General features: G+C 41.1%; 1 protein-coding gene across 1 annotated transcript in view; it reads left to right on the top strand.

Annotated features, from left to right (window-relative positions):
- LOC149811672 (oxysterol-binding protein-related protein 1D-like) overlaps positions 1-12967 on the top strand; it is a 36188-nt gene that overhangs the window by 2298 nt on the left and 20923 nt on the right. Inside the window, exon 2 of the mRNA XM_089992709.1 lies at positions 4088-4441. Within this exon, the coding sequence (XP_089848835.1) occupies positions 4088-4441 (354 nt within the window). The remainder of the gene's footprint in view (positions 1-4087; positions 4442-12967) is intronic.

Here is a 12967-nt window from a genome sequence, read left to right as displayed (position 1 = left end):
TCTGGCGGCTGTTTGAATGCTCTTGTTATGGTACTACCCTAAACAAGATGAATAAGCGAAGCTCATCTCTTTCAGATCATTTTATCAGCCCCATGTGTGTATGTCTGCAGACTCTGCACCCTTGCACCTGTCTTGGAAAATGACCTTGTTGTGTCAAATAGGGACATCCATACCTATGTGACACAGGCTTCTACTGACTTGCTGTTAGGTCGCGCTTGATATGCAGATAAAATATGCACTTTTTTTCCAATGGTTAGATTCCCTATTTTTGGGTATATTTACTCCCCCAAAACACAAAGTGATGGGGCAAATTTTTTACAGAATTTGATATGTAACTGAAAACATGTGAAAAACATCATGCAAGTTTTTTTTACCGTGCCATCAAACACTCCCTTATTGTAAAAAGTTCTAGGGTACGTGCCAGTGAAGTAGAGAATCTAGTTATGTGACACTGCTTTTACCAAAACCGGACTGATCTTTGGTAAGTTCTCTATATGCTCGAATATTCTCCACCTATGGTGTCAACTGCCAAGCTTAGGCACCAATGTCAAGGATGCTTAACTTTTAAACACCTATAGGATAGCTACAGTAGGTTTATTCATCACATGGGCCTTCACATCTGTAGAACATTTGAGTAATCCCTGGTTGGAAAAATCCGTTTTTTTTTGAGAGGGAAAGACATTTGAATCCATGATGCATACTATTCCCTGGCTTAGCAATCTATGGGGTTGTGATCCACTTATTGGAGATTAGACATTGAAAAATATTAACCTTGTAGAGGAGGAACAGTTGTGTGTTAGTCAAGATTAAACTAAGAAACATTCCACTGTGACCATATGATATTATCTAAGCTCATATCTTATCGTATAATAAAATGCGAGTTTTGCATGACCACCTATCTCTGCTTCAATTAAACAACAAGGGGTGAGTGGTGATCCCTAATAAGGACAATGGCATTCTTGAGAGCCTTGAACATGATCTTTCTTAGTGTTTAGGCCCATTCTGGGTTGACTTCATCCATTGGACAGTTAAAATAATGTTGGGGCTGCTTGAACTAGATATGAGGAAGGATTACCAAAGGATCAGTGAATCTTAAGTTCAAACAGGAGTAGCACATATGCCACTAGTCACCGATTTAATGCTGTCTTTAGGATCAATGAAATCTGATATTCTTTAGGAAATTTTAGTTGTTAGGGCAAGGATGGGAGGAAGTCTAAGTGAATCAATTCTATCTTCAAATTGTGAGTTTCCATTGGTTGTTATTTACATAATCAATGATGATTACAAATGCATATGTTGATTGAGATTCATGTTGCTAATTGGTTGTGGTTTCTAGTAGGTGATATGACAAAGGGCTCTCTTTTGAATAATTCTTTTATTGTATTATAACACACTTGAAGGTCTTTTGGATAGTATAGCACATCTGAAGTTATATATCCACAAAAATTTTCTTTGAAGACTTTTGTGCATATGCTACATGTACATAAATGAATAACTCCACTTGGTTTATGGTAGATGTGATATTGGGCTTAACTAGAAAAATGGTGCAGTCCACCATTCCTTGTTATATGATATTGAATTTGCAACTGGAATCCATACATTAACTAGTAGTTTAATTGCTGGTTGATTTTTCTCAAATAATAGCTTAGATGCTTGTTGAGGTAGCAAATGTTAAGCATGAATCTCTCTCTCTCTCTTTGTGTTTGGCAAGACAAGCTGGCAGGCTCCTATGCTCTTCCACAAAAAATGGTATACAAGTTCGATGCGATTAATCCATATTCTTGCATCTATTTACCTATCAAATGAAAGGGGAAACTTTATAGATATAAGCATTCGGCCACTGGAGGGTCTAAATTTCTCTTCTTGAATGGGTGGGTAATCTGGTGAAAAAATATCTAGTATTTGAGGTCATAATTTTTTTTTGTCGGGCCTCAACCAAAACTTGGAAAAAGAAACTTCTCCCATCCTAATTCATCCTTGAACCTTACATGAGGTCTTCAAACTGTTCCTTCTTCAATCTTTTGACAGGTGAGATGACAAACAACATCGATATGTTTTGTTCTCTCGTGATCAATTGGACTGGATGCAATGTGGCTATCTGTATTAGGGCTCACAAAAAGCTTCATAGTCATGTTAGGTCCTCAAGAACCATTTTAGCCATAACACATCACATGCTCCATGAGCCATGGTCTTATTTTTACCTCGGTAGTTGGCTTAGCGACTACATCATGCTTCTTGCTCATTTAACTGATGAGATTAGCTACCTACAAACGCATAATATCCTAAAGTCTGTCTCCTATCCTCTAAGGAACCCATCCAATCAGCTTTTCTAAACACTTCAACATCAAAACATCCATCAATTTGTATGTAGAATTTCTTTTCCTAGACACCCCTTCAAATACTTCAGGAGTCTAAGTTTGACTTGCATAACCACAATGTACTCTATAGTTGGTTTAACAATTGTTGAGTAGATGAGCTTTCCGAGTAATGTTTTGTATCTTCCATCATCTTCAAGTTTCTTGTGCTTCTTAACTACCATAAATTCTTTTGTTCTATTGGTGTGTCCATAGCTTTACTTGCTAACATTATTGGTTTCCTTAAGCAAATCAAATGCAGATCTTCTTTGTAACATCATAATTCCTTTTTCTGGATTGAACTACATCTATCCCAGGGGAACAATATAGCTCTCTCAAGTCTCTGTTATCAGCAACTCATTGCAGACATTTTTTGGAGCTTGTCATTTCCTTGATTCAGCATTTGTTGCAATGATGTCATCTACATATACAATCTAAATGCAAGCCTTCTTTCCATGTTTCACAAACAGTATGATTAGGTGTGCTTCTCTTCTGCCCAAAGTTGATGATGACCTTTCTAAATTTGTCAGACCAAGCTTTAGCAGATTGTTTTTAGTTCATAAATTGCCTCCTTTAGTTGCCAAACCTTTTCATTCCTTTCAACTATGAAACCTAAGGTTTCATCATGCGTACTATTTCATTCCGCTCTTCATGGAGAAATGCAGTTTTCACATATAATTGTAAAGTGACCAACACTTATGTGCAGCAAGGGGTAGCAGTGTTAGTAGAATTGAGATGAACATGATCAAATGTTTCATTATAACGAACTCCGTAATCCATGTGTATTCTTTAGCCATTAATGACTGCCTTCACTTTATAATTGATCCTTCACTATAAATACTTGCTTCTTATGAGCCTTTTCCCTTTAGGAAAATTAGTGTTCTCCCACGTCTCATGCTTCTTCAAGGTATCCACATTTTATTTGTCATGTATCTTTCACCTGATTCATCAAAGCATCCTTCATGGTCTTAAGCATGTAGCAATACACAGCTTTATAGGCTTAGGACACATTATGATAGGAAGCAAAATGAGGGGTGGATTTGAGGTACAAAGTCTCTTACCTTTTTTAAGTGCAATGAGAAAATTGAGATTAAATGGTTCTTGGCCTGAGGCAGAGGTGTTTCAGATGTGGTAGGTTCTTGAGAATCTACTTGAAGAACTACCATGACTGTACCTAGATTGAATGACCACAAATTTTATCTCCCAAAGTTTATAATGTTCTTTCATCAAGGTTATCTTCATCAACATTCTCGAGCATCTGCAGGAAGTTAGAAACCAATGGGCGATCATCATGTGGAAACTATGTCCATAATGTATGTGGAGTCTGTCCATAATGTTGTGTATCTTGAGCCCTCTAATGAGCTTTACTTTCCTAGCTGGGGATAAGGAATTTATAACCAATATTACAATGCTCATGACATTCTTTTCTGCTTTCCCAGTGGAAATTTTGCTCCTACATTGAATAATCAATATGAAATTGTTGCATGGGATCTTTTTTTTTTTTTTTGGTTGGACTAACATCATCTGCTTCATTTGTCTGTGACATTGATAATATAGTGGAAATGTTGTAACTATGGTTTCCATTATCATTCAATTTGTACAAAGTTAGTTTATGTTTGTTTTGCATATGAGACATCCATTGCTCTTAATGGATTATAGAAAATGATATTTGCCAGTCTCTAGTCTTAATGCCTTTTTGTTTGCCAAGTGACCGATCTATTTTTGGGTTTTAGGTTTCTTCCATTCGGGGCAGCAAGTCCGATGATAAAAGACTCTATATATTCTCTGGTACAAAGACAGTTCACTTGAGGTGTGAATCTCGAGAGGATCGAACCTCATGGATTGAGGCGCTGTCAACTGCAAAGGAACTTTTCCCTCGAGCGATTACAAACAATGATCTGTCTCCTGAGGAAATTACTGTTTCAACTGACAAGCTGCGATGCCGTTTGCTCCAGGAAGGGCTAAGTGAGGCAATTATTAGAGATTGTGAGTCTATTATGCTGACAGAGCTTTCTGATTTGCAAGATAAATTAAGGTCTCTTCAGCAGAAACACTACATTCTACTTGACACACTGAGGCAGTTAGAGGTCATTTCATTGCATCCTTGATACTTGACAATTTTCATTTAGTTCCTCAGAATTAATCATCTTAAAATCATATGATTATAGATATTTACATATCATGAGGTTGCTCATATCCTACCATTGAGTATTGTTGGGATCCATGCAGCATCTATTTCTTGGTTAAAATTTTCATACATGTGTGTGTGCATACATTTATACATACACACGTGCACACACACATACATATTCTTTCATTGTTGAAATCAAAATATCTTTTTTTTCTTGAACTTGATTAGAATGTTTTTACCGAGTTAGTTGATAGAATTAGTTTCCATGTCCAAGGGCACAAAAGATTGTTATAAGGGAAGCAGAAGGCCCAATAATTTAATATCTTTGAGTGGGTCAGTCATCCTACACTATGGAGACAGTTTACCTGGCAGAGGTGCAAGAAGAATTTGCAAACCCTGAGAGTACCTGCCTTTTGTCATCCTTTTTTGAATTTGGTGATGCTTCTGAAATCTATTATATGATATTGATGGCATTAGAAGCTGGCTACCCAGACTCATTGAAGTTTTTATCATTCCAACAAACTCCATTATTTCGTTGTCTGTTCAGTTCTCCTTGTAGAGAGTGACCAAGCTCAATTGTCTTCTTTTATTTTTGTTCAGGCTCTAGAGAGAAATTTATCAGTAGAAGGTGCAGACAAAAGGAAATATGTGGAGAGAAGGATGGTAGGTGGAAGGATCAGAAAGGATTGGCTAATGGTTATCAAATCCTACTGAGTTGGCTGGTCCATGTATGCTGAAGGTGTCACAAAACACCAAGAGTTGAGCGGATGCCACTTACGGACGAGCACAAATACAATGACCACTTATGGGTCAATAAAGAGAACACAAATAAGCCAGTTATGGGCACAACCAGGGGCGGAGTTAGAAATCCAAGTTAGGGTGGGGACACACACACACACACACACACACACACACACACATATATATATATATATATATATATATATATATAGAGAGAGAGAGAGAGAGAGAGAGAGAGAGAGAGAGAGAGAGGTTGGGGGGGCGGGGAGGGAAGGGCACAACATTCGGGTCAGGTTGGGCACTACCCACCCTGACAAAAAACCCTTTTATTGGGGATTTCCTGGTCAGGGTGGGCACTCGCCAACCTTGGCCAGTATGTAGCTCCACCCTTGGGCACAACTCACATATAAAAATATGAATTTTATTAGAGGCAAATGCCTTGAGAAAGCATACATAAAGAAGGGGGTTGAACCACTTTATATACACAATAGAGAGGCTCTAAATCTCCCCAAGGGATCTTTTATCCATTTACCTAAATGCCCTTACCTAATATATAATTTACATAATAAAAAAATAAATACAGAAAAAATACATATACAATGACCACTATGCCTTGCATAGTAAAAAGACTAAAATACCCTTATATATCATATGTACATAAATATATATGTGTATATATATACATATATTAACACATTAACACTCTCCCTCAAACTTGTGGTGTGATCACCGAAAGTTTGTTTAACAAAATATGAAACCGTAGGGAAGACACAGAGCTTTGGTGAAGAAGTCCGCAAGCTGATATTTTGATGATACATGTGGCAACAAAATAGTCTTCTTCAAGAATTCTTCTCTAACGTAATGACAATCCATCTCAATGTGCTTAGTGCACTTATGAAAGATATGATTCCCAATAATGTAAATTGCACTCTTATTGTCACAACATAATCTTGATGGTGTCGTCAATGATACTCCCATGTCTTCTAGAAGGCGTCTCAAGTCTCAACCATACAATCTCTGATGTTGTGGTTGCTATAGTATGATACTCGACTTTTGTTGAAGATAAATATACCTTCTAATGCTTTTTGCATTTTCAAGACACCAATGAATCACCAAAAAAACACAAAAACCAGTGGTGGAGCGTCTATCATTAGGATCTTCTATGCAGTCAGAGTCAGAATATGCAATTAATTCAAGAGGGAAAGAGAAAGATAACAATAATCCTTTAGAAACAAAATTTCTTAAATATCTAACAATACACATAACAACACTCATATGAGCAGAGGCAGGAGTGTTGAAATTGACTGGCCGTGTGTACTGCATGAGACATATCTGGTCTGCTAGTAGTCAAATATGTTAAACACTGATCATTTGTCGATATGGAGTGGGGTCGTCCAATGGAGTTTCATCATCTATTTTCATCTTTGAATTGATGACTTCAAGAGTGTCCACTCTTTTTTCGTCAGTGATTCCAGACCTATCAATCATCTTTATAGCAAACATAGATTGGGTTAATAAATATCCTCTGGGAGAATAGGCCACCTTAATCCCTAAGAAAAATCTAAGAAAGCCTATATTAGTCATTTCAAACATTTTTTTGAATATATACTTAATATAATTTACTCCTTGTTTGTCTCTTACAGCTATGATCATGTCATCAACATAGAGAAGCAAAATCATAATACCTGCATCAGATCACTTAACAAATGAAACAATGTCAGTATAACATGAAGAATATTCAAGATTAATCATAACATAACTGAAGTGATCATACCAGGCATTTAGTGCTTGTTTGAGTCCATACATGGCCATTTTAAGATGAAGGACTTTTCCAAGTGGAACCTCATACCCAGGTAGTAAATCCATATAAACTTCTTTCAATTCGCCATTACGGAAGAAATTTTTGACATCTATTTGGTAGATAGGTCATTTCCTAATAGCAGCAACAACTATGAGAGTCCTAACAGTGGTCATTCTAGCTATAGGGACAAAGGTCTCATCGTAATCTATCTCATATTCTTGTAAGCATCCTTTGGCTACTAACCGAGCTTTGTGTCTTTTTAAGGTTCCGTCACTCTTAGTTTTTACCTCGAAGACTCATCTACAACCTATTATTTTCCACCCATATGGTAAGTTGGTTCATTCCCAGGTCTTGGATTTTTCTAATGCTTTTATTTCTTAACTCATGGTATGATGCAGGGCAGGACCCGATTGGATCCATCGTGCCACCCGATCCACCACAAAGGGCAGACGATCGGACCCACGTGTTTGATCCCATCGCAGGTACGGAGCCACGACGCAGGGATGTACCCTTGCGCACCTACTCCAGGCGTGGTCCAGTTCGAACATCACAGAGCCAACAGCCGATTGAAGCCGACCCAGATTACGATTTGGGTCCAAGCCTGGACCCGCAACCCGGGTCCAACAATAGTCTTTAAAAAACCCTCTCCCAGGGTTTCGTGGGGGACAAATTACAGATTTCTTTGGCAGCAACCTTATTGTTCAGTGGATTCCTTTTCTTTGCCTTTACCCATTGTTTTATTCCTTATTGCATTTGTTTACGTAACTTTATCATTCAACCTACTGTCTTTTGTTTATTGAATCCATTATTGCAAATAAAAGAAAACAGGCCCACTGTTTTCCAGTGGGTATTTCTCTCCATTTCTGGGTATCGTTCGACCTAAAAAGTTGGGTCATTACAATTAGTCGACTGGTGTCACGCTACCAGCATCTCCACTGCATCAGAGTCAGCGCCTTTCCCCTCGTTCGCAAGATGGCTTTGGAGGTAAGGGGCGATTCGACGACGGTGATCGAGCAGGAGGATACCGGCAACGCAGATCCGATGCTGCGGATGATGGAAATGATGACGAAGATGCAAGAGAACGTGTTGCGTATTAGTCGGGACGTGGTCGGAATATCACGACTTGATGGGGTCGAAAATAGGGTTGCGAGGATCGAATCACCGACCACGACACCTACGCCTTCTACACAGCGAATGGATCCGATTAGGGGCGGCATCACTGTCGTCCTCGTTGAAGCGGTGGCTGACGATCCAGCCCAACCAACTGTTCAGACTGCCGCACCACCATAAAACACAGGGAGGGAGCTGCACAGGTACGCCGACCTCGTGTCGCCCCACCCCGAGGTACTGATGATGCCCTGTGGCGAGGTAACCACTCGGTTGGGGGAAGAGGGGGGTCCCAGTGGCAATTTGGGTGCACCTGCCTGGCACCGACCCATGCAGCAGGGGCTGCAGGTCAGGCACAGCATGCGTGGCCCGAGCATGATGCCGGACCAGACTGAAGCGGGGCTCCCCAACCGCAGTTTGGGTGCGCCTGCCTGGCACCGACCCACGCAGCAGGGGCTGCAGGGTGGGCACGACCCGTGTGGCCCGACCGTGCCACCTGGTCAGGCAGCCGACACACCAGACTTAGCCCGGGCTGGGGAGGGTCTGTCGACCTTCCCAGCACCTGTGCACGGGAGTAATATCGCAACCCACCCGCAGGTTCGGGGGGCTGATTTTGCTTGGATTGGGCCTGACCTCTCAGGGTTCGGTCAAGACCCTATGTTAATTGGGTCCAGACCCGGTTATCGAGGACCACCCTTTGGGTTCTCGGGAGCAGGTCCGGGTCTCACACCCTCCTATCCAGCCTACCCAGTTGGGTTCAGTTTGCAGTTTCTTACGAATCCGACCCAACCCGTTAATTTTGAACCCCAAAATGGATCCTATACCGACCCGAACTTGTATCGGACCCGGGCGGAGCTCCAGTTTGATTTTGAGCCGGGTCAAAACCAGACCCATAATCGTATGGATCGTGGATTGAGTTCAAACCACGCCTTTTACCCCCACAACTCAATTCCCGATCCAACCTATCCAAATCTGGGTCCGACGAATAGTTTAGGATTAGGCCCGATCCATATCCAGTCGGGCGAATCATCTCAGTCCTATACCAACCCAACTAGATACCCGAACCCAAACCAACCCATTAATCCATTACCGATCCAAACCCAGGTCCAACACCCTTGTCATAACCCAAACCCGTTTTACCCCGTTCCTACCCACATAGAGCCCGAGATCCAACAAACCCGTCCACCTTTAGTACGACCCCCTTACATCCCGATGCAACAAAGCCAGCTACAGATGGCCCCCACCCGCGGGCTAGCCAGGCCATGGCAGATTCAACAGGGATCAGCGCGACCTGAGCGCCGACCACCCATCGGTGGAGTTCGACAGCATCCAGGCGAGCAGTACTGCACAGAGGGCGATGAAGCAGTACGGGACAACGACATTTTCTAGAACGAGTATCCTGCAGGAATGGTGGAGGCTCGCCAACAGAGAGCACCGGAGAACCCCTCCACTTATGGGGTGAAGCTGGATCTTCCGGAGTTTGCGGGGCGATTCGATGCGGAGCAGTTCTTCGACTGGTCTTATGTCGTGCAGTTCTTTTTCGACTACCACACAGTCGCTGAGCACCGTCGTGTCTCCCTAGCGTCTACTCGGCTGAGAGGCTTAGCACAGACATGGTGGGTGGAGTTGCAGCGGTCGAGAGAGTGGCAGGGACTCGAGCGCGTACAATCGTGGGAGGAGATGCAAAGATTGATGCAGTCAAAATTCGTGCCTTCAGATCATGCTGAGAGAGCCTAGAAGGAGTACCTGACCCTGCGTCAAGGCACCCGAACTGTGGTGGAATACACTGCGGAGTTCCATCGTCTTTCCCTGCGTGTGCATATCGAGGAAACCGCCCGTCAGCAGGTCACGAGGTACATTTCTGGTCTCCGTCCTGCTATCTCTGATGATTTTAGTTGTATCACTGTCGAGACATTAGATCAGGCAAGCAGTTATGCCATGAATGTTGATGAAAAGCTGAAAAGGAGGCAGGAATATGGGACCTCCCGTAGTGAACCATCCAGTCGATCTAAGTTGAGTTTCCCAACCAGGGGAGCAAGCTCCTCTAGAAAGGAGGACTCAAAGCCTAGAGCAGATCCTAACAAACCTGACCAGTCAGGACCAACCTTCCATACCCGGTCTAAAGCCAAACCTAGTGAGTCGACCATTCGTTGTTTTAGGTGTCAGGAGTTAGGACATGTTGTATCTAAGTGTCCCACCGTGAGCAAGAACACCCATCTTGTTAAAGGTATTGTGGAGTCAGCATCCGAAAGTGAGAGTGAGTCTTTAGTCGAGGATGAGGATGAGAGGGAAATCGTAGAGTTCGACGACAACGTCGAAAATTTATTGTCCATCCGTCATGTTCTGACTGCACCCCGCGAGTCGACCCCTGCGCAATGGTTGCAGAACAACATTTTTAGAACTAGGTGCAATTGTGAGGGTTACGCATGTGACGTTATTATCGACACCGGTGCTTGTGAGAATATGGTGTCCGAGGGCGTTGTTTCTACCTTGAACCTGAACACCGAGAAATTGTCCCAACCATACAAGATGGCGTGGTTCAAGAAAGGGAACGAGGTTCCCATCACCCAACGTTGTTTAGTTCGATTCTCTATGGGGGAGCATTACCACGACGAGGTATGGTGTGATGTGAAATGAAATGGGGATCTTCGAAACACGAGCTTTGATTAACAAGAGCAAGTGTCAAGAATGACACTAAAGCATAACCCTTAAAAAGGGTATAACTGGAAACAAAATAAAAATAAAAATGTATTCTTTATTGATATGAAAAACCAATTGCTTAAGAAGCATTGGAGTGAAATACAAGAGGGGCTGCACCCCTTTATATACACAGCTGAAAGAGGACTCAATAGAGCTGTTGGGCACAGTCCAACAGCTCTATTGCTAGTCAAGTCTGGACAGGACTTGACTAGCAACAGTCATTCTAGTTCAAACTGAACTAGATGACATAAAGACAAAAAATAAAAATAAAGGAAAAAAAATACAGAAAAGAAAGAAATTAAAAATGTATTTATATATATATATATAATAATAATATAATATTATTATATATACATATATGTACAGTTTTACATTTTAACACTCCCCCTCAAACTTACGGTACAATGAGCGAAAGTTTGTCTAAGAGAAAGTGAAATCGGGGAGCAGCGAGAGGCTTTGTAAAGAGGTCTGCTAACTGATATTCTGAAGTGACATATGGCAGATCAATTATCCCGTGTAGATATTCCTCTCTGACGTAGTGACAATCCATTTTGATGTGTTTGGTGCGTTCGTGGAATGTTCTGTTACTGGCAATGTAGATCGCACTTTTGTTGTCACAACACATTTGTGAAGCCTTTGTTGCTTCAACTCCCATGTCAGCAAGCAGTCGTCGGAGCCAAACTACTTCCATGGTCGTGGTTGCCATGGCTCTGTATTCAGCTTCGGTGGATGAGAGAGATACCTTCTGCTGCTTTTTACACCTCCACGAGATTAATGATTCCCCTAAAAAGACACAAAAGCCAGTGGTTGAGTGTCTGTTATTGGGATCACCTCCCCAATCAGCATCAGTATATGCAATTAAATCAAGAGAAGAGGAGGAAGATAAGAAAAGTCCTCGTGAAAGAGAGGACTTGATGTATCTGATAATACGCATGACTGCTCCCATATGAACAGAAGTAGGAGCATGTTGAAATTGACTTGCTGTATGAACAGCATGTGCTATATCTGGTCTGGTAATGGATAGATAGGAAAGTGCCCCGACAAGCTGTCTGTAACGAGTAGGGTCTGCAAGAAGTTCTCCATCATCAATCTTCATTTTAACATTAACAACTTCTGGAGTGTCAACTTTCTTATCATCAGTAATACCAGACCTGAAAACAATATCAAAAGCAAATTTAGTCTGAGATAATAAATATCCTCTAGGAGAATAAGCAACTTCAATGCCTAAAAAATATCTCAACAAGCCCAAATCAGTCATTTCAAAATGAGATTTAAGAAGTGTTTTGATTGTTTCAACTCCCTGTTTATCGCTTCCGGTGATGATCATATCATCCACATAGAGAAGAAGCACAATGATCCCTGCATCAGAATTCTTAATAAACAAAGCAGTGTCAGTTAAACAGAATTGAAAACCAATATCAATCATAACACGACTAAACCTATCATACCAAGCTTTTGGTGCTTGTTTAAGTCCATAAAGAGCTTTTTCTAAGCGAAGGACTTTACCCTTAGGAATACTTAGACCAGGAGGGGGTTCCATATATACTTCTTCAACTAGCTTTCCATTTAAAAAAGCATTTTTGACATCCATTTGAAAAATAGACCATTTTTTGATAGAAGCTAAGGCAATTAAGGTTCGGACAGTAGTCATACGAGCCACCGGAGCAAAGGTTTCTTCATAATCAATCCCATATTCTTGAGCATAACCTTTGGCTACTAAACGGGCTTTATATCTTTCAAGAGTACCATCACTCTTGGTTTTAATTTTATAAACCCATCGACATCCTATAGTTTTCTTCCCTGGAGGAAGATCTTGAATATTCCATGTAGAAGCCTTTTCAAGTGCATCTAATTCAACTTTCATGGCTTCTATCCATTTGATATCATTTTTTGCTTGAAAATATGTGGATGGTTCTTCATATGAGTGAATTAATGCAATAACTGCCCTATATGTGGGTGAGAAAGACTCGTATGATACAAACTTTTCTGGAGGCCTCGAGATTCGGGATGATTGTCTAGTTGGAATGTTAGAATATTTCTCAAGTGCACATGGAGTATTAGACTCTTGTCGCCTGGAATATTGAATACTAGTATCTCTATGAACTTCTTCATTTTCAACATTAAGATCAATAA

This window comes from Nuphar pumila, chromosome 17, assembly GCF_984573655.1.
Source record: "Nuphar pumila chromosome 17, dmNupPumi1.hap1.1, whole genome shotgun sequence".
Lineage (NCBI taxonomy): Eukaryota > Viridiplantae > Streptophyta > Magnoliopsida > Nymphaeales > Nymphaeaceae > Nuphar > Nuphar pumila.
This window is presented reverse-complemented; position numbering and strand designations above follow the sequence as displayed.